The 27,252-nt window shown below is 38.9% G+C and overlaps 2 protein-coding genes across 9 annotated transcripts in view; both read left to right on the forward strand.

The window, feature by feature from the left end:
• Positions 1-1,910: 1,910 nt before the first annotated feature.
• atf7b (activating transcription factor 7b) lies at positions 1,911-9,479 on the forward strand. Of its 5 annotated transcripts, none has more exons than XM_066665509.1 (12): positions 1,911-2,010; positions 3,014-3,086; positions 3,458-3,554; positions 3,757-3,887; positions 4,031-4,186; positions 5,534-5,688; positions 6,307-6,400; positions 6,502-6,621; positions 6,887-6,982; positions 7,546-7,734; positions 7,878-7,980; positions 8,475-9,479. In XM_066665509.1, exons 2-12 carry the CDS (start codon positions 3,039-3,041, stop codon positions 8,654-8,656), a joined length of 1,371 nt encoding a protein of 456 aa, XP_066521606.1. In that variant the 5' UTR covers positions 1,911-2,010; positions 3,014-3,038; the 3' UTR covers positions 8,657-9,479. The 5 variants fall into 5 exon arrangements, with proteins under 5 accessions (XP_066521606.1, XP_066521603.1, XP_066521607.1 ...); XM_066665506.1 differs by having other exon boundaries at positions 1,914-2,010; positions 8,469-9,479; XM_066665508.1 differs by lacking the exon at positions 1,911-2,010 and adding an exon at positions 2,107-2,125 and having other exon boundaries at positions 8,469-9,479.
• A 1,715-nt stretch (positions 9,480-11,194) lies between these two features.
• dip2bb (disco-interacting protein 2 homolog Bb) overlaps positions 11,195-27,252 on the forward strand; it is a 48,029-nt gene continuing 31,971 nt past the window's right edge. For all 4 annotated transcript variants that reach the window (XM_066664119.1, XM_066664121.1, XM_066664120.1 and 1 more), the window contains exon 1: positions 11,195-11,479. In XM_066664119.1, the coding sequence (XP_066520216.1) occupies positions 11,395-11,479 (85 nt within the window). In that variant the 5' untranslated portion in view covers positions 11,195-11,394. The remainder of the gene's footprint in view (positions 11,480-27,252) is intronic.

The raw sequence follows: 27,252 nt of genomic DNA on the forward strand, positions 1-27,252 counted from the left end.
TGATATTGTAAAATGAAATGCACTAATTTTTGTTTCCATTATGTTTAATATGCTGAGAGCTTTTTAGAAATTAACAGGTGGTTTTTAGAAGTGAGATTGCTAGGATAAATAATGTTCTTCCCTTCAGTTTATAGGTTTTTGGGGGCTTTTGTATACCTCCCACCCCCAGCCCTCAACATTTCTTTATTTCCTGAACTCCATAGTTTATGCTTTGTCAGAGAGGGGTGAATAGTACATCTAAATAAGATGTTTGGGGGACACAACTTGTAGGACTCTAATGAAGTGTTTAAGGAAAATAATGGAAAAAAATAAATTATAAACTTGTAAGTTTCTTTATTTTCACTTTTCTATAAAGTAAAACTCAAATCAGATTGATGCATTTACATTAATAGTGTATATGCTGGTTTGAAGGGTTGATTTAACAGCCACCTTCTGTGTAGTGGAATAATCCAGAACTGGGTTTAATCTATGTAAATGCTGATGTGTTGGGATGCCGACATTACATAAGAGGATGGAGGAAATGAGTTCCTGCTTTCAATATGGAGCCACATTAGAACAACCAAGTGCTTGAGACATATTTTGAGCTATTACACATTTCAACCGAAATTCAAATATTGCTGTTAATCTTTTTTGGACTCCTGTTCTAATTGGCAGCTTTTTTTGCATTCAGATGAGGCCTATCCTCCCATTTCCCATTGTATCTTCATTAAACTTCCAAGCATTTTAAGCTGGTAGAAAACAAAATACACATACTACAGAGTGCAATTTATTCATAAAACATTAAATGTACTAAAAAAATTATTCAGACATGTAGGTGCATTGTGGTGCCTCTATAGGTGACAATGTTGAAAGGTATACACAGTTGTATAAACTGTTGTAATTTCTAAGGAAAGCAGGTCGGTCTACCTTCCTTACTGTTTATACAAGATTACTATTTTCCCTTAAATATAGTTATCAATTTCCATAGTTATCATTTCCATGGGACACGAGCCAAATATGTGCTCAGGATCACCTTCCCAAAAGTCAGAGGGTATAATACCCTCAACACTTGGCTGGTGACCAGTGGAACTGCACTATGTTTAGTATTTTTGTGGTGAGATTGGTGACAGAATTTATAATCCAACATCAGTTCCTGAAATCTTTTTTTTTTTTTGTCAAGTCAACAAAGCAATGTTCCAACACCCAGGCCTTCTCATTTACTACAGTAAAGGAGGGTGCAAAAAGTTATTGCTTTGATTTCGATGGAAACGTTAGATGAACCCGTGTATACGGACTACTGGCAGTATTTGCCTAAGTTAATACGCTTTTGTTGTTTGTCCTTTGTTTTATACGTTAATAGTTTGAATGTACAGTAATCTGAGATTCACGATTTATCCTCCTCTACTGTAAATCTGTTACGTAACGTATAATCTGGTGGTTGTAGCACCGCAACATATCGCGAGATTTGAGCTGTAGTGGCAAAGGAGCAGTGAAAGCGATGTGCATTCGGCTCTTTTCAATCAATCATATCAAATGACTCGGCTCAAATCTCTTCAATCCATATAGCATGTCTCCAGTAGCATTGTTAGAGTTATTTTGTGTGATATCAAATTTGTAGCCAAGCAAAAACAAACAAATCCACCTAATAAGCCTAAACAAACAAAGACACGTACGTTGCTATGTGTATAAAGTGGTTAAAGGGATGTTGCTCAGTGGTAGCCACCCCAGGTTGTTGCTATGTTGCCAGAGTCTTGTTATTATCTTTGATGTAACTAAGCGGTTACCTTATTCCATGTGTCAAAGCCGTAGAAACTCTGTTTTCTGTGTATAGTAATGTTGAGATAAACACTAATGAGAACGCTAATAATAAATACACTTTGCTGGCTTTTAAATGCGACTCACCTAAAAGAACCGACTCAGTGAGTCAAATCAAAAAGCCGACTCGTTCGGGAACGAAACACGGCGGAGGGAGAGAGAGTGCGAGAGAGGGTAGAGAGAGGGGCGCACGGCGCAGAGAGGGAGGAGCGGCGGGTGAGTTTGCAAACAGCAGCGTTAGTATGGAGTAACAGCTGTGCTCCCGACCCGGTTGAGTACCATCGCCTTCACGACAGCGTCTCCACAGCTGCGGAGTCGCCGAAATCCCGGAGTATGAGCGCTAACGGCGGCGAGGAATTAGCTTTAGCACGTTAGCTCCGACACTGAGCAGCAGCTAATGGTCAGCCGTCAGAAAGCGGGAGACAGGGCTGTTTATGTTCTGACAAAACTGCCTGTAAAACACTTCACATAACCCCAAGACTGTCCTGGAAAACTCAGTGTTCACTTTGTGTTGTAATAATCTTGCTCTGTGTCTGTAGTAACCTGAGCGTTATATGTCTATAGGTATGTTCTCTGTGGAGGAGGATAGAACTAAGCTAACGTTAGCTTGCCGACGGCGTTAACTCTCAGCTCGCCCTCCGGCGATTTAAACCATACTCGCAATCACTTTCTGTACATTTGGGATCATATTTGGTTGTCTTCTGAATAAATAGCTAAGGTCTACAGGCTGACAAATACACCTCTTTTCTTCTTCGGGTGTAAATGCGACACAGTTAGCATCTTACTCTTCGAGCGGAAATGCAATACGCGCACATAAGGGCGGACGATATGACAGAAATATAACACCACAATAGTTAAACGTGTTTTTTTTTTTTTTTACTTTACACCGTGTGTGTCAGGGTTTGTTGAAGCACAGACACAGTGCACTTCAGGTGCCACGATATAAAGACTGCAATCAAAACTAGCTGCGTTCTCTGGAATAAAAATTTTACTGCAGTATATAAGTATGTTTGAAGCGCTTTGGGACTTGTTTAATCTAAATCAGTTTTGCCTCTGAAAGCACGTTTGATTGAAGAATTTACTCAACTTCAGTTCTAAAGATGCTGCTTTTAATTTGTAGCTATTTTAAAGGAATGACATTATTCACATTCCTGAAGTATGAAGGGTGACGGTGAGCTGTAATTTAATATAACTGTTCATTTTCTGGATGGTGTTGTAGAAGTGTCACAAGAATTTGATGTAAAATGGGGGACGATCGCCCTTTTGTGTGTTCAGCTCCAGGATGTGGACAGGTAAGGGCAACCTGAATGTTAATTCAACTGCTATCTTTTCTGTCTCCTCATTTTTGTAGAAATTATCCAGTATTTTGTGGGTGTGTGTTTTTTTTTTTTTTTTGGGTGACTTCATATGACTCATAACACCATTGAAGTTTGTAAGTGATGGTATTTTTCTTTAATACCTTGACTGAACAAACCAAGTGCTAGGGCTAATTTAGGACAATCATTAATTGCTGCAAACTAAATTGTGCTTGGGTTCTCTGATGGGTTCTCTTGAGTTTAGTTGTTACTGATAGGTGTAAGATATATGATATTGCTTTTAGATTATGATGTTGGGACATAAGGGTACAAACAATGTCTAATTTTGTCTGGATTTATTGCTTTAGCGGTTTACCAATGAAGATCATCTGGCTGTACACAAACACAAGCATGAGATGACCCTGAAGTTTGGACAGACTAGAACAGACACTGTTATTATTGCAGGTTTGTTTGGCATCACATTACTTTTATTGTTTAGTAAATATTCTTGACTGTACATCACTCCATTTAGTGTGATTCTTCTGATTGTTTACATTATGCCACACTAAATTGACTGCTAAACATTGTTGATATCCCCCTTGGTTGATGTTTCTGTCCTGCTGGTACTGAGGCTGGCTCTGAGTGTGTATGTTTGTGTGTGTTACAGATCAGACACCCACACCCACCCGTTTTCTGAAGAACTGTGAGGAGGTGGGTTTGTTTAGTGAGTTAGATGGCTCCTTTGAACAGGAGCTCCGCAAAACACAGGAGGAGGAGGAGAGGAGAGCCAAGACATCGGTGAGACATTTTAACGCAGATGGAGGTCATGGTCCCTTTTTCTCTACCAACTGATATACCCCAATTTGGTAATAAGCTCAAACATTTTGTCTGTAGTCTGTGGTTCCTTAATATACCCAGTAGAGTACTTTTTGCTTTTATAGGTTTCTTCACTGCCAGTTCCATCAGAAATGGAAAGAGACGGACCTCTGGAGATTGACTCCTCCCCCCCTGACAGCCCTTCATCTACTTCTAGCATGACAGACAGCAAGGACTCAGTGACTATTGCAAAGGATCCCGTTGCCTTGAGGAAGAGCAAGGTTAGGCTGAACAGATGAAGTTTTTAAATATAAATAATATATAAAAATGCTTTTTGAAAATTTAACTTGAGATGTAGATGTGATTAAGCCATTAGAAATGATAGAATAATATTATATTCTTGTTTTAACCACTAATATGTTGGTATCCACTACGTAAATAGTTTAATGCTGACTGTAAACAAGAAAACTTTAAGAAGTTGAAAAGTCTAGAAAAATAGCATGAAAATAAACATGTCTAGTCATGGAGTTATGACAGCTATGCTGATTGTCACCCAACTGGATGTAGTTTTACAGAAATGTTATAACATACCCTTTCAGGATTTTAACCCCTCAAATGAAGCGCAAATGGGTTCACGTTTTTGTTATGCACTAAAAAATAACCAGTTTGCTTTTAACTCCATGTAATTACTGAATAACAAGCCTTACTGTGTATTAAACCTGTGAGTCTTTAAAGGTACTAACATGAGTTGATCCTTGGGGAACCATGAAACATTGTCTTTTACCATAATCTGTGCCTTTTTTTTCTTGAATTTATGATGCCTTTTTTCATTTGGTGAAGAAAAGAGCTTTGATCTTATGGTCTATAGACTTTATTAGCAAAGTAGGCACATTTGCGATCATCTGCTTTTTACATTGGGTACAATTAAATTTTCCTCTAATAGACTATGTTGGCATTAATTTTTTTCTTGAAAGCCTTTTATACGTTGGCAGCATTTTCAGAAACATTCCCTAAATAAATAAATCTAAATATATTGTTTAGCACCTGCCATTGTTAACAGTTAACTGTTAACTGATATCAGATTCATATTAGTGTCTGCAGATATTTTTTTCTTAAAAAAAAACTGTGAGCATCAGAACAATTTGACTGCTGTTTCAAACCAAGGTTAGCTGGTTCATTTATTGTTCTGAGAAAGAGCAGTGTGTGTCATTTTTGCTTAAATTTAATCTGGCTACAGCCTTATGATAATCCTGGCAGATGTAGTTCCAGTTTCTATATGTTATCAATTTGTATGTGCCTGCACTGGTGTTAGCATCAGCAAATTTTAAAAGTATTAGATACTAGCATTTGTCTAGGAATAATAAATAGATGCACCCATTGACAACAGATTATGGAGATGGATATACAGTATTCTATACTGCTGGTGGTATTTATTGGTACTATTGAATTTTTAATGTCATTATTTTGTTTTTCCAAATTGATGGAGATTTAATTAAATCTTCCAGATGACCAGTTTCTTTCAGTTCAAAGATGTTTTTGCAAATTACAAAATCAGATAGTGACAAACTGTATTGACTTTTAACTGATTATATTGTAAAACAACATAAAAGTATTTATGGTTTAAACAGGACATGCCTCCAAGGACTACAGCAAGCTCTACACCAACTCCCACAATAGTGCGTCCAGGGTCCCTCCCTCTTCACTTAGGATACGACTCTATGAATCCCACTCAGCCCTCACCTACTTCTGTCATCACAAGGACTCCTCCTTCCAACAGACTCAGGTATAGCACATGCTGCCTTCCAGTGCAGTGTTTTATAAACTGATGTTGAGCCTGCTGGTCCTGTGACAGCTTTCCTTCCAGGAAGCCTAAAACTGTTAATGTATGTATACATCTCAGTATTTAGATGTTTATGTGAGAAATAGGTAATCAAAATTAAAAAGAAAATGTATAAAACAGGGCATTAAACTTTGTGCGTAAAATAGTTGCTCCTGTCATATAAGCCAGTGCCTGATAAAAGAAAACAAAAGCAACTTTGGCAAACACAAAACCAAAGCCACTTCATATTCAATGTGGCAATGCCATAGAATGGTTTGTGGATATCTTTTGAAGACCATTTGGTTTATCTTGGCTCTTTAGTTTGGCTCTTAATAGAGTAAACATATGAGCAGCAAGATCAGCAGCAAGAAGATGTATCATTGAAGATGAGGTTTGATTGTCAGCTATACGGTTATGCCATATGCAAAGAAACCATGATAACAGCAGAGGTTTGAGTTTCTGATCTATATGTACCTGGTCTATATATATATACACATGAGAGGGGGGCAGCCCAAAATCAACATATATAATATACACAAATCCTAAATAGTATTCATTTGGTCTAGTTTTCTCTTTTTGCAGCTCTCCATCTGGCTCCTTTCCTGTGATGATGCAGCTTCCAAATGGTCAGACTGTTCCCCTGCTTCCTAGTCCTGGACAAACATCAGTCATATCTGTAAGAAATACAAAATGTAGTGTATTGTCTTGGAAACTGCTTGAAATTATGCTTTGAAACATAATTGTTTTGTGTACATTTATGCATGTGTGTATATTTAGTTGGCCAGGTCATCAAACACAGTGCCCAACATCCCTGGCATTCCTGGCCCTCCCATTGGTGGAAGCAGCAGTGGATCCTCCTCTCCATCTGGATACAGTTCACATAATGAAGCCAAGATTGTGAGAGCAACACATGCACAAACACACAGGATTACATAAATGCTCATAAAGTTTTAATATACACACTGTAAAATTAATCATGTTTTAGGTAATTGCACACCATACACTGTCAGTTGCAATATATTGTAAAATTGCAAAAATATTGTAAAATATAGCATTTTTTTTATGTTTGGTAGCATTGTTCCTTATTAGGGTTTTTTTTTTTTTTTTTTTTTTTTTTTTTTTTTTTTTTTTTTTGTGGCGTGTATGATTTGTCTCCCTCTAGAGACTCAAAGCAGCACTGTCACCACAAAGTGTTAGTGGACCAACGTCAACCCATAAAATTGAACACAATGAGACACCTTCACCAGCTCAGCCACAGGTCAGCAATAAAATCACAGGACAGTGAGCACAAATACATAGTCATTAATTTATATAATGACACGCTGATAAGATGTAAAATTGATGCATATTTTAAATGATGGTGCCCACTTGTTTCAGCCTGTTTTTTTTTTTTTGCAGTGGAAGAACACACCACATATGTCAACCCTCCTTAAGTATCTGTATGAATTTGTAAATGAAATGCAGGTTCATTTTGATAATTATCAGAAAGGTTTATTTGCCTTATACATGAAAACTGAAAGCTGTGCCTGCTTAGATTATAGTTTTTGTTAAAATGATTTATAATAATATACAGCCAAAAAGCACATAGTGACACTAGAAAACAAGTGTGAGCAATACTTGTCCGGCAGAAAATAAGAATACTCTGATAACATTCTGAAGGGTAAAATGCCATGGAAAATAAAATGTTCGGAGGATGTGTCTTTTTTGAATATTTTCCTGGTGGGAGTCTTTTTTAATAGAGTATTTGAATGTTTTATCTCTGAATATAATAAATAAGTATTTGCTTTGTTGGCATTTTGAGGATCATAATTGTTTCTTTAGGTATCCCCAGCACCTCCCCGAGGTGGGCGCAGGCGTCGTGGCCCGGAGACAGAGCCTGATGAGCGCAGACGCCGCTTCCTAGAGAGAAACAGAGCTGCTGCCTATCGCTGTCGGCAGAAACGCAAAGTGTGGGTAAATGCTTTGGAGAAGCGTGCAGAGGAGCTTGCTACAACTAATGTCACACTTACGGTGAGATGCTCAAAGAAATACAAGATTACAACCATCCAGAGATGTTAAATGTCTGTAGTATCACTTTAGTGTGTGTGTGTATTTTATGTTAAATCCAAATAAAGTAACTGAAACTGTGTGTATGTGTTTGTTTGGACAAACAGAATGAAGTATCTCTGTTGAGGGCTGAGGTGACACGGTTGAAAGAATTGCTGCTGGCTCATAAGGACTGCCCTGTTACTGCTATGCAGAAGAAAGCCTATCTAGGTAATCTATTTATTCATCTGTTTTTGTTACAGTCATATAGAAATTCTTGTCTACCCTTTCAGCACCTCAAACTTTGTAATTTTCCAGTGATCAACCACTGTTTTGGCGTTGCTACTAAAATTTTTAACACATGTCCACAGGGCAAGGGAAAATGTTTCCTAGTTGTACATGTTGTACAAAATAATTAATACTTTTTATGGTAAGAAAGTACTTCAGTACTAACAAAATGGCATATTATTGTCAACGAGTCATTGAGCATGTGCCAAAATTTTGACTTCTTTCTACATTACATACCTGCATACAAGCTATAAGCTTCAGCATGTTATTAAAGTAATATCATTTTTTTTCTAACCTACCTTCCATTCATTTGCTATACTTAGTTGATACAAAGTAAGAGTGAAAATCAAGTGTATGGATTATGACATCTCCATCAACCATCAGTTGATTCATTCCTCATGTCTGTTTTCAAATTGCCTCTTTCTCGTTAGCTGCAGGTGTGGAAGAGAGTGCGGTGTCAACAATGGTGTTGCCAGTCTCAGTTCCAGCTCCAGTGTCTGTTAATGGACTGAGCGTAAGGGCAGCAGAGGCCGTGGCCGTTTTGGCCGGAATGGGCTCCGGCCAGTGGAGTAGTCCAGCTGGAGATGTGCCGTCCCATTCACAGCCCACATCCAGATGATGACAGTGTGCTTCAGCCTGAAAAGACAGGGCATCTCTCTATAAGAAGTGGGCCTATTAAGGGAGTCTAGTGTCAGATCTCTTCCCTGGAACTTGTAGTCATAGCGTGTTTGTAAATGCCTCCTGTTTTGTGGCAAATGGGAACAATTATCACTATGAGCTGACCACACCCAGCCCCTCACCCACAGCATATCACAGATTCTCCTGTTACTATGGGCTGCTGTAGCTAGAAATTGCAGCTATTTCCCCTTGGACATACTGGCCTGAATGTGTGACCTGTCACAGGATGTCGCTGGCAGACTATACAGACTAGGACGCACTGCAGTAGGAAAGTTTTAAAGACTCGCTAAGTTATTTCACATTCATGTACACTCTTATGGAGTCCTTCAGCACGCTTGCGCACTGTTGTGCTCAATTGATATTTTGTTGTTTGCAGGTGTTGCTCATTTTACATTTTAATCAACTTCTCCAGGATATTTTACTGAATATTTGACTGCATGATTCAGACCATGTAAGATAGATGAGTACCACATTATTATGCAGACACCTTTAGCATTCTGAGGCTCTCTAATGCTTTCACTTTCTTTTCTCTGTGTCTTGGTAAACCTAAAATCATTTCTCTCAGGTCTCTCCTGCTCTGTGGCTGTGGTAGTCATTGTAGATTTTTTTGCTTCTTAATAGAATAAATGAAAGCCACAGAATAGGCTTGTCTGGAGATAAAGAGCAATATATTTTTATATTTGAATGTCATTATCAGCCTGCATTTTGCGGTCTATGTATGAGATGTACGGGTAGCTTAACCACAAACAAGAGTGTGAGATATATATATATATATATATATATAATTTTTTTTTTTTTTAAGAAAATAATCTGCTCATTTGACTTGTTTATTCCCTTCAACCAAGGAACCAAAAATCCTTAATATTAGAGATTTTACACAAATGTGTCAGAATATCAGGTTTCAAAAGTGGGAAGACACACAATATGACCCCACTGCTTACATTTCAATGCTAGGTTTCGTACATGTGTATCATTAATATCTATTATACATGTGTATGAATGTGTGCTTCTGGTAAAAATGGTTGACCCACTTATTGTTCTACAGCACATTTCTTATTAAAAGATGATAATGCCTAATACACCAGGATTTCCATTTCTTTTAGAAATGGAATGTGCTGTTTTGCCTTCTCCTCTCCAATGAATCTGTCATTGAATGTTTGTATATGGCTTGTTTGATGACTGAAAATCCAACACTTAAACCAGTGTCAAATCACTCCCTCCTTTTGGTCCTATTTTAATGTTATTATTTGAACAACAGCTGATTATTGTTTCTGCATCGTTTTGCCCATTGCCTTTGTATAATTCAAACCTAAATACTTTGTTTTGTTTAGATTTATCTTACTTCCCTGTTTTATTTGCTTGCTTTTTTTTTGGTCATTTGTATACTGTTTGTGGATTATTTCTCCTCAGCAGTCATATCAGTCTCTGTGAGGCCTACCTGTTTTTTGTCTGGTGGTATGCTTTCTTACCTGCAGCAGTGCATTGTGAAAGAAGAGCTTTTCTTGATATGTATCACTAACTGATCCGAAAGCGTGCAACTCGTCAGACGAACCCTTTAACTATAGCTGTAAATATCACTAAATATAAAATGCGCATTTATGTCCAAGAATTGCTGTCTGTACTATATTAACTAAATGAGATGGTCCTGAAGATATATTGTAATAATTAAACATTAATGGAATTCAAATGTGTGGTGAATTGAGATGGATGCCACCAACATTGTAGGATTTTTTTTTTTTCCTTTTTAAATGTCCATGGTAAAACTAAGAAATGTAATCACTGCTTTTGTTCCACAAGTATGGTCATAATTTCTTTTTATGTCAGGTTATTGTATGAAATGTGACATGGTAGAATAATATGAAGACTCACTTTCCTCTTCCTGGAAAGCTGTTCATGAGATAGCAGGAGTTAATAAGGCTTTTGGTGAGGTGTATTTTTGAGATTCATTAAGGGGTTGATGAAGGCTCCTGTGGTATATCTGAGGTTTAAAACTAGTATTATTAGCTTCCTATGAGAGGCTTATGGTTTATACAGATGCCATTTAATGTTTATGTGGTGTGTCTGTTTACAAAGGGTTTGATAAGTTTTTTTTTTATGATGGGTATCTAAGGATTATAAAGAGGTTAGTGTTTCTGTGAGAGGAAGCATTATGGTTAAGAGGAGTTGATAAAATTTTGGGAGGGGCACCTTAGAAAAGGTTTGACTTGAAAGGTTTGAATTTAACTTGTTTGATGGGATTATAAAGGTTTCTATAGGGGAATATGCAAGGTTTATGAATGATTAATAAATGTCTGTTTAGGGATAAATGTAAGTTTTATAATGGTGTTATTAAAGTTAATGAGGGAATATTTAAGGTTTATGAATGTTTCCGATAGGGGAATAATGTTTTCTACAGGGGGGATAAAGGTATATAAGGTTTATAAAGGGGGGCGGGGGAGATAGTGTTTTCCTCCTGAAGTGTAGGACAGCAGAGGGAGCAGAGCCTCTCGTGCTGCTCGTCGGCGGCACTGTGGGTCACGTGACTCCCCGCATCGCTCCGTCTCTCTCGGTGTGTCTCGGTATGGCGGAGATGGAGCTGTTGGCAGATGGAGCTCTGTTTGCGGTATAAGGGTCGCGGTGTGTTACTGTCTGTGCTCGGCGGTGCTCAGGGAGCCGCTGTAGCCGGCTGTGAGCTCGGGGATGGCGGAGAGGGGTGTGGATGTGTCCGCTCTGCCCGCGGAGGTCCGGGAGCAGCTGGCCGAGCTCGACCTGGAGCTGTCCGAGGGTAAAACCACCCTAACATTAACACACAGCACTAACATACAACCCTAACCCACAGATGTGGAGGGACGCTGGCTCCTGTGTGTGCCTGCCAGTGTGGGTTTGGGAGAGTGCTGTTTTACAGCGGGTTTAACTGAAAGTCTGAGTTTTGTGTTGAGTCGCTCAGAGGCGACAGAGACGCAGAGACCGAGAGAAAGAGAGAGATGCTAAAGCTAACGCTTGATGTATAAAGCCCATGTCGGCTTTTTAGTCTGAATTTTCCTCTCCACCTTAAACGGTGCTGCAGTTACATGCTTCACAACTACATCATTTAAGGTGGAACTGACGATTCGAAAAACAAAAGGGCAAATAATAAGCCCCTGTGAGGGCCGAAACACACTGACCTCTTTTTTTTTTTTTTCCATTGTCTGTGTTTATTTGTGTCTGAGTTGTATTTATTTGGCTCATGTTTTCTCATGTCAAGTCTCTGTGATTTCTTATTATAAAGCCCGAATCAAAACCTTGTTTATGTGAACGCACGGTCAGTGGACGGTTATACGCTCTGTCAGTGCGAGACTAGTATGGTATAGGCTTACAGGCCCATACACTGTGTGGATGGGTTTATTTGTTTATTTATTTATTTACACTATGACTTGTCACGGTGTAACACCGTTTGTGTGGAAGGTATTCATTTCATTTTCACGGCAAAACCGTTTTCTCAAGATAACAATTTTATTTCACGAAGAAATATTTATTTATTTAAAAATGTTTTTAATGAGAGATCTCATTGTTTTTATAGATCTTCAGGAAACAATTTTCCAATAAAATAAACCATAAAATCAATAGTGTAATTTTCTTTAGATCTATAGAAAATGCTTCTTTTACCTCTGAAAAGACTTTTATCACGATAATAAAATTAATAACTCAAGATATCCAATGTAAATAATGATTAACTTGTTGGTACTGGGAAGTTGTCATAAATCGTTGCAGTCCAATTAAAAACGTATCTCACAAACACCTCCCGAAATAGTTACTATACAGGAGAAGGAAAAAATCTTCTCAAATTTCAATAGAATTGAATGTAAAAATATTTTATTCCAAGTAATTTTGGAGCATTTGTATTAGTCCATTCATCATGATATTTTCACACGATGTGAAGGACAGCTACTGTTATTGTTCAGATGATGTCCATCCATCCATTATCTGTAACCGCTTATCCAATTTAGGGTCACGGGGGGTCCAGAGCCTACCTGGAATCATCGGGCGCAAGGCGGGAATACACCCTGGAGGGGACGCCAGTCCTTCACAGGGCAACACAGACACACACACATTCACTCACACACTCACACCTACGGACACTTTCGAGTCGCCAATCCACCTGCAACGTGTGTTTTTGGAGTGTGGGAGGAAACCGGAGCACCCGGAGGAAACCCACGCGGACACGGGGAGAACACACCAACTCCTCACAGACAGTCACCCGGAGCGGGAATCGAACCCACAACCTCCAGGCCCCTGGAGCTGTGTGACTGCGACACTACCTGCTGCGCCACCGTGCCGCCTGTTCAGATGATGTAGTAAACTAAATATCCACAAAAATGGAGGTGCGTATTTTTAATTGGACAGCGATGAAGAATGCAAATGTATGTCCTTCTGGGGCTTCTGTAGCTGTTCTTTTTTCATTTGTCTGATCATGTCTATGAAAACATAATGGCATAGGCATTATCCTATAAGCGAGGAGCACTGACAGATGTATGTAGAGGAGAATGATTTTCTCAGTAAGCCAACCGTCAGTATGGGGGCTGGTGTTTGTCCCTGTTGGATTCATACACACACACACGCACACGCACCCGCACACTCTCTTCTGATCTAGGAAAGTCCTGAGTGAAACTCCACAGACTTGTGCTGCCAGTTAAAAGACCCATAAAATACATGTTTTCCTTGAATTTAAAAATTTCCCCCCAGTGATTTAGTTAAAACATGATTAGTTTTCCTTTAAATAGTAAATAGACTACCCATTTCTAGTCAGTCTTTATATATGTGTATGTGTTATATGTGTATGTGTAAATGCTCTCTGTTCTGATTGACTGCTTGTATTGAGCCTTATTTAAAAAGTAGTCTAGGCTGAAACCTAGATCCTATGTCTGAATAGTGTGCTTCTGCTTTTCTAGGTCTGCGTCTGAAAATTTGTACAGCTATAGTCTGCTGTAAAGTTTTGTAGCAGCCATTACACGCTCTCAGTTTATTCAGGAAACGTGTTCTCTAGTTTAATAAGTACACTTATGGTGCCTTTCCACTGCATGGTACCTACGCTACTGCACTCTACTCGCTTATTTGGTACCTGGTACCTGGTTAATTTTCCATTCCCACCTCACTTCCACCCCCCTAGCCTCTGACTTGCTAAACACTGGCACTAATGGGAAATGCTAAGCATTGTTTACTCATTGCGTGTTCTTACGTTGTTGTTGTTTTTTGGGACTGAATGCAGATGAGCCATGCATCCATTTAGACAGGTCATTAGAGTTTTTCGCTTCCGTGTTGCTCTCACTGGATTCTTTCATCAGCCACCGATCCAAGGAATGTTTGTAGTTCTTCAGAATACCATGGCATAATTTTATGAGCTGCCATTGTGAGTCATATATGAACAAATATGCTGGCTACTATAACTTGGGGCAGCGTGGTGGCACAGCAGGTAGTGTTGCAGTCACGCAGCTCCAGGATCCTGGATTTGTGGGTCTGCGAGGAGTTTGGTGCGTTCTCCCCATGTCCACGTGGGTTTCCTCCGGGTGCTCCGGTTTCCTCCCATGGTCCAAAAACACACGTTGGTAGGTGAATTGACAACTCAGAAGTGTCCATAGGTGTGAGTGAATGTGCAAGTGTGTGTTGCTCTGTGAAGGACTGGCACCCCCTCCAGTAAAGATGAGTATAGTAAGGTAGGTAGAGAAGTGCCATTATTTCTTTGTACTCATTGTGTTTGTTTCCCTGTGGTTGTTGGACCTCGTCTTTGTGTTCCTACATAAACACGGGTCCAGCGGTGTTATTCTATCCAGACTAGGGACAGTTCTAAATTGTCTGCACAAAATCAGAAACACTAGTTCTGTTCCATGTTTACAGACTTTGGCAGATCAGAAAAACTGTCTGGGTTGTTTTATTTCACATTTAGTTTGTAGGAGCTTCAGATCCCCAAATGAATTTTGCTAAGGCACTTAAACAGTGATTTTTTTAAAAGATATATTCTTTCTTAGTGGTACTGACACTAAAAGAACAAAAATGCCTCCACAACATCTTATGTGGGAACACTTTAAACTGTGCCGGTTAGTTATTATTATAAGAGAATGCTCAGTGCAAAATAAGTGATAAAAAAAATGCTGCTATATTATGGCAGATTTAATGAATTATCTCAAATATACAAGTATATAATCTTTATCTAAATACTGCCCAGTGGGGTACAGTTTTCTTTATACTGTTATTGTTAAAAGACAATTGTTTTTCCCATGTACTGGGTATTTATTTTGAAACAATTAATGTTCAAAAACTAGTAGATGCACATTATAGGTCACTAAAGGTACAAACAGTGTAACTATACCTTTAAAGGTACAACAGTTACATTACATATTTATAATCTTTCATCTTGAAATAAAACAATTATATATACACCCTGATTGATTGAAATGGGGCCCGTGTAATCAATACAATATTTAAACCTACAATTATAATGGAATAAGTTACTATTACGTTCCCTAATTAAAGAGTAGAGAATATGTGCCCTTAAGGGGACCACCACAGTGACAGTTTTTCTGACAGTGTATGAAAAGTAAATATTGCTGTTTTTAAGGATGACTATTATACCATTTTAAGGATGTTATTATAATTGCATGGGCAAATTAATTGAGCTCTGGTTTGTGGACTCAAGAATGCGATGTATCAAAGCAAGGTCATGCTAATTTCTTTTGCTTTCCGATTAACGACTTTTGAAGGCATGGGTTTTCATGCCTGTGTGTGTGCTCATGTGTTCACGTTATGTAACGCTCCTTAGTTGTCTGACTCAAGCGCATCTGGGGGCGTGTGTGCCTGAGTGTGTCTTTATGTTTGTATGAAATTTGTGCTAGAGCTGAGAATTAGAGGCATGCCTGGTTTCCCCAGCATCATAGTACCTGTGCTGACAACAGTTGGGTGAAAGCTGAATGTCATACTCAACCAAAGATGATGCATCCCCAGTGGCTTATTGGATAATAATTTGGAGATTGGATAATATGTTATTTGGAATGATCTTCTCATAATTACATGATAGTAATATGAGTTGTGTTTAGGAATTTGGCAAGGCCTTTATTGGATTATGCAACACATTGAAGCCTCCTTATCTTCAAGGTGCTCTCATAACCTCTCTGCCACCCCCATATGTTGTCTCTAGGTGGACAATATAATTGTGTAATGCTAGCCACACCAGCCATATGTCAGCCTTAGTGTGTTGTGATGCTGAGCTCAGAATGCAGTCCTGGCACTGTCCTCCGTCTCCACCTACAGTCAGATATTTATGGCCCTCAAATAGGAGCCTGCAGCTTTTAGGATGATGCTGTCTCTCACCTCCACATTCAAATATATAATCCATTTAAGTGTGTCTGTGCTATCTTTTGTCCTCCAAGTCTGTGTTCTGTAGGTGGTTCTAATTCCCTTTTCTTACATTTAGGACAGTTGATACAATAAGAAATGAGAAAAATACCCTTGGCTTATTTGAGGATCGTGTGTGTGTGTGTATGTGTGTGTGTCAGTTTAAATTTTGTAAATACCTATATGGCAATTTGAATTCTATTGTCCACATGCCCAGACCCAGGTCAACCATAAACATGGACATTGAGTTTGGCTTAGCCAATTTCTTCAGATGTGTTCTCTGTGTTAAAACAACATTTATTCCATATTGTCTTAAAAACTAAGTTGTGTTAGAATTTCATGTATTTTTTTAACCAAATGGTTGTTATAACACCTTTCCAACCTAGCAACAGATAGCAATGCCTTTGTGCATGGAGCCTAAATAGCAAAATTTCTTGATTGTTTCAGTCACATGTGAGCTGTGTGCAGGGACAAAGCCAGGACATGGGACCAAGTCCCCACAATAAAACAGAACTTGCCATTTAAATATAGAGATAATAATTAACACTGATTTAAATGAAGAACAGAGTGAGTGTATTAGCCAGCTGATCCTCCTGAATATATTTAAGGTTTTACTGTCATATTGTCCTGTTCTGAAGAGGGGGGCCTCATACACGGCCACAATCAGGCCGTGTATGAATGAGTGAAAGGGTGAGTGAGAAGAGATATACAACCACACACAATGTGCCTCATTAAAAGTTATCAGGACTGAACTGTTGCGATCTCTCTTGGAAGTCAGAGCAAAGATCTGCCGAGTTATGCACTTAAGCTGGTGTGTGTGTGTGTGTGTGTGTGTGTGTGTGTGTGATTTGTAACCAGAGAGGCTGGGAGGGTTTGTGATGTTTAGTATGTTTTGTGTGAAGGGAGATCCTCTGTGGTTTGCTTTTCTTTACCAAGTCTGTGGGAGGACAACAGGTTTATACAGTAGATACAGAGAGGGAGAGATTAGAGGTGGAGAAGAAGAGAAACACAGGACATTCAGATACAGAAGGAGTGAGGTAAGGTGGAGAGAAAAATATAAGGGAGCTGAAAGAAAGCAACAGAGTGATAGTGAACTAGGGCTGTCACAGCAACTGCAATACAGTAAAACTGTGCTATTAACCAACTGCAAAGAACGGCCACTGTCACCACCACGATGGAAACATGTTTTCCCTTGCATTTTTTGTCTTTCTTGTTACTTTACTTTTCTTGTTGCGTTACGCTTTACTGTGTGTGTAATGAATGTTAAATACATTTGTTTTTAAAAACAAAAACAAAAAAAAGGTTAATAGTGTAATTTTTCCCAACTGTTGGCAACTGAACTGCTGCAGCTGAACGGCTGAGTGCCAGCCGTCTTCAGTTTATAAAATGGACACAATGGCAGCAAACCTAGCCTTAAAACCAAATGCAGCTTCGCCGGTTTGGGAGCATTTCGGCTTTCAACCGGATGAAAAGTTAGAGTCAGCCAATTTAGATGAGGCAATGTGCTAAATTTGTGCCAGGAACATTGCTGTGAAATGGAGAAATGCAAATTTGTGATCTCATCTAGCTGTCTATCATCCAACTATTGATATCAGCACCAAGTCATGGAGCAGACTCAAAACGAACAGTTCAGTTTCAGGTAACAGTTAGGAGTGTAGCACTAGTATCAGTATAAATTAAAGGGAATGTCTACAATTGTGGGGAAACGTAGCTCTAAGCTCAGAGTCTTTTAATGTGGAACCATAGGTTTGACGGAAATAATAATTTTTTATATAAGTTTTTATTCCCTGTTTGAAATATCACAGAAACTCGTAATGCAGTTAGCCGTCTCTTGAGTTTTTAGGCATTCCCACCTTAATTAATCAGAAACAGCAAAAATATGTCAATATTACCCGCCAATGGATGAGTAATAGAGCAATCTTCATTTTGGTTTGTGGATTTCAATGTTTGGAGTCCTCTGCATTCTATAAAACAACTCCAGATGCCATGAGTAGAGAAAGAGAGAGGGGCTTTGTAAACACATCAGACTGGTTTTGAGCACACAAACAGACAGGACAGCTATAGGAAACGGCGAGGAAGCATCTGAATTTCTAATAAGTGTTTTTTGTGTACAATCGCAAACTACGCCTTTAAGTAATTTGGGGTAGGAATACTGCAGCTTTGGGCGCCACACGGGAAATTCTTTCACTGTAGTGAACTAGGAGTAAAACTGAGTATGAGAGAGAGAGAGATGGAGAGAATGAGAGAGATTACTCTTATCTAGGTCACAGAGCATCAGAAAGCAACATGCTCATTTACCCATGATTCTCAGCATGCGATGACACGGTCCACTCTCTCTCCTTTATTTTCATCCGTCATTCCTTTTTTGCGCTTTCTCATATGTCTGCATTTAGACAGAGTATGCTTTACTGGCCCAGCCTACAAGGGCTCTCTCTTTCTTGCTTTCTTTTTTATCTATCTCTCTCTCTCTTTCTCTATCATTTGCCTGCTCACTCTCGCTCTCTATTTATTTATTTTACTCACCTGGTTCACTCATTTTCTTTTTCCTGTGCTTTCTATTGCCTTTCTCTTTCTCTGTCTTTCTCTTGCCCTCTCTCCCTCTTTCTCTCATTTTCCCCCTCACTTGCTCAGACTCATACACTTTTGACCATTTTATTTTCCTTTTATCTTTCCTGGTTTCACACACACACACACACACACACACACACACACACACACACACACACAGGGACATTTGAATAAGTAATGTCCCCTGCAGTGTGGAATGAGTGCCTTAGAGACTGAATTATTTACCCCACTCTCTCTCTCTCTCTCTCTCTCTCTCTTATGTGTGTGGGTGGGTAAACACATTATCTTGTCCTGTTTTTTTTTTTTTTTTTTTTTTTTGTTTTTTTTTTTTTTTTTTAATGTGGGTAAACACATAATCTTGTCCTGTATTTTTTGGACTTTTTAACTTTTTGAATGTCGGTATAGCTCTTTAAAACATGGTTTAAATGAAAGGGGATGTAAAGTCAAAGTCTCTCTCTCTTTCACTCTCTTTTTTTGGGCGTGTATGTCGGGAGAAACAAAATATATGTTTTTTATATAGTGCCATTAAATATAGCGGCAGTACTTTCAGTAGTATTGAACTTCTCTGGTTTTCTCTCTCCTGTCACTGTACCAACTTCTCTTCTCTTCTCTTTTCTTCTCTTCTCTTCCTTTCATTCACTCTCAGGGGACTGGGGATTGATATAAATAAAGGATTAGTGTTGCTTTATCACTGAAGCATTTACCTTTAGCTGAGTTGTTCTCTTCCAGGATGCTGACTTGTGAGTTCCAGAGGAAGCCCTTAGCATTTGGAAATACAGTTAACAGGCTACATTTATGGAAATATTTATTCTTAAAAATCTCACTTTTCCCACTGGGGTGTATGTGGTGAGGTTTCAGTAAACATATGTACTCATTCTTCTGAAGGTGGTAACACACATGTCACAATAACAACCACATCTAGCAACATCATCAGACTCAGTGGAAATCTGAGAGAAGAAAAACCCAAACCTGAGTCTTCAAAACTTTGTACCATTCACATAAATACTGAAAACACACTGTCGTCTACATCTACAGAATATGTCTTCCTTTGTTCAAACCCTACTGTAAAATGGCTTTAAGAAGAGACTCTGTGATGTATTAATTCTCTTAAAACATTTTGACAAAATCACAAAGAATCACAAAGATGGTTGTTCACCATCTACTGTACATAATATTGTAAAAAGATTGAGGTAATCTGGAGAAATCTCTGTTTGTGTAAGGCAACATTGTTGAATAGCATGACCTTTGAGCCCTAAGGCAAGGCAAGAGAAACTGTCATGTAACCATAAGAATTGAGCTTGTCACACAATGTACTGCTACATCAAAAAATACAACTTGAAACTCAAACTTGAAGCAGACAGTAACACATTAAGCCACACATTAAGGTCTCTGGACCCAAGCTCATATAAGTTCGTCTAAAAGACAGTAGAAACATGTGCTGTCATCAGAGGATGCCAAAAAATGATGAAAAATGATGTCCTATTTTCCAGGATGAAATGGAGTATCCAGACTGTTATCAGCAATAGGTTATATATTGCATCAGTTATTTTAAGCTTTCAAAGAATTAACATGGCACAGATTCTTGATTTTATTGCATTTTACACAGGTAATGGGGTTTGTAAAATGTGTTGGCATGCAGAACTGGAGCTGTGTGTATGTTTCTGTGTTTTTTCTCTCACTATAGATGCACCATGATGCCTTACTACATTCATTCATTCTTTGTATGTAACCGCTTATCCAGTTCAGGGTCGCTGTGGGTCCGGAGCCTACCCGGAGTCACTGGGCACACTGGAGGGGGGCCATTCCTTCACAGGGTGACACACACGCGCACACACAGACACACACACACTTTCGCTCACTTTTGAGTTGACAATCACCTACCAACATGTGTTTTTGGAATGTGGGAGGAAACCAGAGCACCCGGAGGAAACCTACACGGACACAGGGAGAATGCACCAAACCCCTCACAGACAGTCACCCAGAGTGTGACTTGAACCCACAACCTCCAGGCCCCTGGAGCTGTGTGCCTGCGACACTACCTGCTGCACCATCATGCAGTGCTTGCCTTACTACGGTTTAGGAAAATTGCATACAGCTCTACTGCTCTCATAGATTATTTGATTTGCTGGTAGAAAGCAAGATGGATGCTTGATTACAAGTTGCCAGCTATAAGTGTGGATTGGTGTCCCAAGCACCCATTCTGCCAGTCCTTCGCAGGGCTACACACACTCACACTTATGGACACTTTTCTGAAGTTACGTAATACATTCATTTTACTTTTGGTTTGAATGCTGCCAAATAAAAACCAATAGAAAAACTGATAGAAGGAAATGATAAAGTGTTCGTGTTCCAATTAATTCAGCTAATATGAATCAAATTCTCATCATAAAGTCAAGTCATTGTAAAACTTCACTTCTGCTTACAAACACAAAGATGACATTGAATTAAATTGTTTCTTTTTACAAGATGTAATAAATAAAGCAATCACAGTTTAAAAGAAATTTAGATATTTAGAAAATAATACTTTTTAAGTTACTACACCTTCACTGTTCAGGTGGTTTATCTAGTATATCTTTGCATCTAGCAGCTGTATTGTGTCATGCTGCACTTCATAATAAACACATTAGTATGTTTTGTGATACAAAGTACATCAGGGCCATTCTGTTTCTTTATTGAGCAAGCATTTGCCATTTGGCAAGGGTGTTTTGACTGCAATCTGTCCAGAAATAAACCAGCCCGTAGTGCATTGCAGCTGACACAACGTTCTGTGACTTATTCAAGATGCTTGTGATTATTAGAGGGCCAGGGCAAGGAGCAGTACATCTTCATAATGTAGCGTGCTGGTATTATCCACACATGATATACGCATTTTATATGCGTGCATTTACAGACTTTGATCCGTCGAATTGTCAGCCTGATTTACTTAATTCATAATGTAAAGTCAGATTCTGACAATATCAACAGTTTGTAGCCAGTGCTGATATATTATGAGTGGTGGGCAAGAGTGACCCTGATATAGTAGAACATGTGCAGTTAGTAGAACAGTGCATTAAAGAAAATGTCTTGTCTTTAGCACAATGAGTTTTCAATAGCCAGGGTGAACTTTCATTTAGTCTGTTCTATTGTTGGGCCTATGAAAAGATGTTTAGTTACACAGGCCTGCGGGCCACAATTTAGATAGACATTTGTAGGCACTTCAGCATTGTGGATTTAGTATCCATGCACACAAGTTCTTTTAAAGATTCCTTCCAGTAAGTTAAATAATTTTAACCTTGTACAATGTCTGTGTGATGTTTGTGTTAGAAGACATGTCATACTGTTGCTGTCCAAAGAAAACGTGCATCTCCAAAGAGTAACTTTATAGAATTAAAAACTCACTCCTTAACTTTCAAATTTGTTTACTTTCCAAGTCATCTTTGAGCATTCCTATTCATCTGTTCATCATAAAATGAATGTGAAGGACAGCTGCTGTTTTCAAATGATGTAATAAACTACATTGGCAGAAATGGAAGTACATGTTTTTCTTTGGACAGCATCAATATGTGAAATAGGCAGTTAGAGCCATGGCTGAGCATTTTCGCTTTGAAATTGTAATTTTAGACAGTAAGAGTTTTTTGCAAAAAAAAATAAAATAAAAAATACTGTCAACTTGTGAGACTGCAGGTGAATGGCAAATGGGTAAGTGGAGATGGAGACATGGACTTATTACATATTGAAATATCAAAATATGGCTGTTTGGTTTTGGGATTGTTGTGGCCATTGTTTTGTTCCCCGACTAGTCAGCATTTGAGACAGCATTTGACATTTGAGCAGAAGAGATCTTTCTAGTAAGAGTGCATTGTTTCTGACTTAAGTTTACCTTGGTTCTGAACCCCAGCAGTGAAGTGGTCCTTTATATGCACCATGTATTGGTACAAACCCCTTTTTAGGTCATCACAGAATGTCAGAAGTTGTGTAAGTACAGTTATTCATATTCAACATTCCTTGGTCATAACAACAATCTGCATTTGTCAACTGAGCATCTATCTGTTCAGCTAGTCAATTAACAGTCATCTGGTCTCCTGATCTGTTGAGCTGACCACCGTTTGTACAGATTTTTTGAACATGAGGTATAACCATACAGCAAAGTAAGAATGAATATGTTAAGAATCATTGAAAAATAAATAAATTCCCACAGGCTAGAGCTTGTGGACGTATGGAAACTTACTGGAATCAATTAAGGTAGTGTCGCAGTCACAGCTCCAGGGACCTGGAAGTTGCAGGTACAAGTCCCACTTTTGGCGACTGTCTGTGAGGAGGTATATTCTTCCCGTGTCCACGTGGGTTACCTCCAGGTGCTTCTGTTTACTCCCACATTCTAAAAACACATGTTGGTAGGTGGATCGGCGACTCAAAAAAAAGTGTCCCTAGGTATGAGTGTGTGAGTTTATGTTGCCCTGTGATGGACTGGCAACCCCTCCAGGGTGTGTTCCTGCCTTGCGCCCAGTGATTTTGGGTAGGCTCCAGACCCTGAAATGGATAAGCAGTTACAGACAATGAATGAATGAACTATCATAGGATACAGTACTTTTTAACCTTTTAATAATTAAATTTTTACTGTTAATGTGAGGGGGCGGCACGGTGGAGCAGCAGGTAGAGTCGTAGTCACACAGCTCCAGGATCCTGGGGTTGTGGGTTCCAGTCCCACTCCGGAAGGCTGTCTATGAGGAGTTTGGTGTGTTCTCCCCGTGTCCATGTGGGTTTCCTAAGGGTGCTCCAGTTTCCTCCCACAGTCCAAAAACACACCCCCTCCAGGGTTTCTGCCTTGTGCCAAGTGGTTCTGGGTATGCTCCAGACCCACCGTGACCCTGAACTGAATAAGCGGTTAAAGACAATGAAAGAATGAATGCTAATTTTAGACTTTGCATAAACATTCTCCACATGATCTTAGAGGCATTTTGTAGTCATAGTTCTCTGAGAGTCAGTCCTGTTGGAAGCAGTTCTACCTGTTTTCATTCCAAACACTAAGTAATTCAGTAACTGAGTAATTAGATGAGTAGAAGTGTTTTATTCCCACTTGAATGTTAACATGTGTTGGGGTGTGTTCACTATGTTGTTGACTGAAGCGTGTCACTGCATGCACCCTCTACATTCATTCAAGCTCCTGTTACTATGGCCACACAGGGAATGCCTAGATGGGCGAGGGTTCAAGGAAAGTATGTTTGTGTTTGGCGGTGGCAGGGTATAGTTAAAGGTGTTTGTTCACACAGAACCTGGATGTTGCACACACTCTCTCTCTCTCTCACACACACACACACACACACACAAAACACAGCTTTCCAGATTCACGTTCTCTCAGCTACACAGGAAATCATGTCAAAGAACAGACAGTCTAGCTGTGGAGAAAATGACATCATCCTCAGGGAAAGGCTGTGTGTGTGTGTACCCACATACTATTTCACCAGGTTTTACTTATGTTGTGGGGACCACAATCTGTGTACACAATCATATCAAGGGCTCTTTTCTTCCTTGTGTGGACCAACAGCTAAAACCAGAGCTAGTTTTTAGTTACATGATCCTTAAGCACATAAGTATATTATTTCATATCTGCGCCTTGTATTTTCTTACTTATTGGGTTTGCCATGAGACTTAAAAATGGATAAACAAGTACACCGGCATACATAAGAGCACTATATCATATATGAATGCTATTTGTATTCACTATAATATCATTTTTTTAAGTGCAAAATAAGTAATGCTGGATAAATGCCACAAGTGAAATGAACCTAAATAAACTATTGGCAGATTTTTGTATAATGTTTATAGAATATCTATAATGTCACATTCTGAAAATTGCATAAAAAACAATTACATTAGAGTTTTTATTTGCCTCACACACTGTCAAAGAGAGTGAGAGAGTGAATCTGACAGTTTTCAAAATGTATGTGAGCAATCTTAATATGAACTTATTATATATAATATTACACTAAGCAATTACTGTTTTTGAAAAATGTGGCAAATTGACAGGATAGTGATAACAATTGTGAAAACCTATAGTCAGAGTTCATTATGACAACAGAGGTTGTTGTTGAATATGGTCTGCTTCATACTGCATTAAAACCAACCCTACCATAGGAGTGCTGAACTTCAGTCTAAATAACTTTTGGGTTTGCTAATAGCTTTGATACAGTAACAACCACTACAACTGAGGTTACGTTCTGTGACTTATAAACACAACTTTTAGTGCCTTTCATGGTAAAACAAACAAAAAAGTAGAGAGCACACTGCACAATCCCATTATTGTCATTAGAATGGGAAACATTTGATGATGCATGCATAGTATTTTTGATTTGAATGTTTGTTGATATGAGGTGATTTTTGTACCACTCTACAAGGTAATGTGTTTATAGGGGTGCTGGGCTGCTTAATTCAATTTTGCCAATCCAGCAGCTGGACCTGAAATATATAAGTATTTGTACTTTATTAACCTTGTACCATAGCTGCAGCATTCAGATTGGTTAGCTGATGTAGCTGATTTCACCACATGGAATTGATTAGCTTTTATTGACATGAAGCATAGTGTAACTACAGTCTGCCTTTCAATATACTGAAGATCAATTTGTGAAAACTCGGACTGACTGCATAAACATAAAAAAAAAAAAAAAAAAGAAAGCTCTCAGAATTCTGTTAAATACTATATTCCTATAAGAGTGTTTAAATAACACTGTTGAATAAAGATATAAAGATCCGTAGTGAAGCTCTGTTTGGCTGTTAAGGAGGTTGCCCTTACCCCTGCACCCCTTACCCAATTACAGAACAAATGATATTTGTGCATAATTCCCTCAATCAGTAACTCTGGTGCATTGGAGGCTATTCAGGATACTTACATTTCAGTATAATTTTTCCAAATTTGCTAGAGGGTCATAGATGGATAACATTTTATTGTCTATTAAATTTACATAAAATTGAAATTTGTCTTTGGTAGTCTGGCACACAAACACAACAGCAAAAATACACAACAAATACATAAATATGTTTAGATAAGTATCAATGCATATGGACTATGTAGTGGAATTAATTATGTCATTATTTAAGGTGGTTACCACAGCAATCACAAATGATTATTTCACAGAAATTAGATTAACCCTTAATACATGCTGTCTTTTATGCTTTTTCAGGAAATGTATGGAAGCCAGTGCCTTCATATCTCTGTAGAGTTAAAACACTTTCTTCCCTCCTCTCTCTTTCTGTCCACTCCCTTTTTCCTTTCCCCTCCTCCCCACTCCCACTGTACTTTCTCTTCGTTTCCACTCCCATCTCTTCCTGTCCCCTCCTCTTTCGTCCCTTCTCTGCTGTCTTCTCTCCTTTCCTCGCCATCCTTCTGAAATCATATCAGTCTGTGAACAGAGGCAGGGAAATCCCCGTGTGTGTGTGTGTGTGTGTGTGTGTGTGTGTGTGAGCAAGCAGTGGAAAGATAAGAGAGGGGATAGTGAAATAATAGGCAGAGCAGCCAGAAAGGGAAGAGGATGGACGCAGAGGAGAGGTTTGTTGAAGAAAATAGCAGAGTTGCAGTAAAACGATAACTTTAAAAGTAAAAAGAAGATGATAAAATCTGAGAAAGAAAACAGCACAGAAAACAGCTGTTTGGCCAGACTGTAGTAGCAGAGTTTATTCCATGTATGGTAATAAAATTTCCAAGAACTACAACCTGTAAAACCGTAAAAAAGAAACCTTTTGTACACAAAAGTTTACCATACTTTACCATGCACTGAATAAACCCCTTGCTCCTCCCGTCTTCCTTTTCTCTGATTGGATGTACCTATATATCTTGATATGTAATTGACAAAGGCACTAGTGTTTTTAACTTCAATACTTTTTGGTTTGTTCAGCTGATGCCAGAAGATGCTCATTAAGCCATGTAGAGATTTATAAGCCAGTGTGGCCTCTTCTATGTACTAGGGGATAACGCTGTGTATCTGTATGGTACATTCTAAAGTAAAAATTCATGGTGTGTTAGCTGGGTTTGTGTTCATATATTAATTATTATTATGTGAGTTTCATGCCATTGTCACTTTCTCAGTTGAACGCTTAGTTTCTTTGGGGCACAGAGCTCTCAGACTGTTTCATGACTTGGTAGTTTCTACTTGACATTTGCAATTTTTTGTTGTTTGTCAAAACACTTTAATCTGGGTCTTGTCATAAGAATTTTTTATGAGTTTTTTGTGGTGGTGTGGATGATTTTACTGTTTTATAATTATTCATTACTTCATTGTCTGTAACCGCTTATCCAGTTCAGTGTCACAGCGGGTCCGGAGCCTACCCGGAATCACTGGATGCAAGGCAGGAACACACCATGGAGGGGGCGCCAGTCCTTTGCAGGGTGACACACAGTCACATATTTACTCACATACTCACACCCAAGGACACTTTTGAGTAGCCAATCCACCTGCCAATGTGTGTTTTCTGACTGTGGGAGGAAACCGGAGCACCTGGTTTCACGTTCCCTGTGAATTATACCATGCTTGACACTGGCAGTATTTCTCTCACAGTTGCCTGTTCCCTTCTGTTCTGATATGGTCTGAAAGCGTATCATGTTTTTGTCCTTGTGAAGAATATCTTGCCTGACACTACATGTCAGGCAGTGTG

Source organism: Hoplias malabaricus, chromosome 3 (genome assembly GCF_029633855.1).
Source record: "Hoplias malabaricus isolate fHopMal1 chromosome 3, fHopMal1.hap1, whole genome shotgun sequence".
In the NCBI taxonomy this organism is placed as follows: Eukaryota; Metazoa; Chordata; class Actinopteri; order Characiformes; family Erythrinidae; genus Hoplias; species Hoplias malabaricus.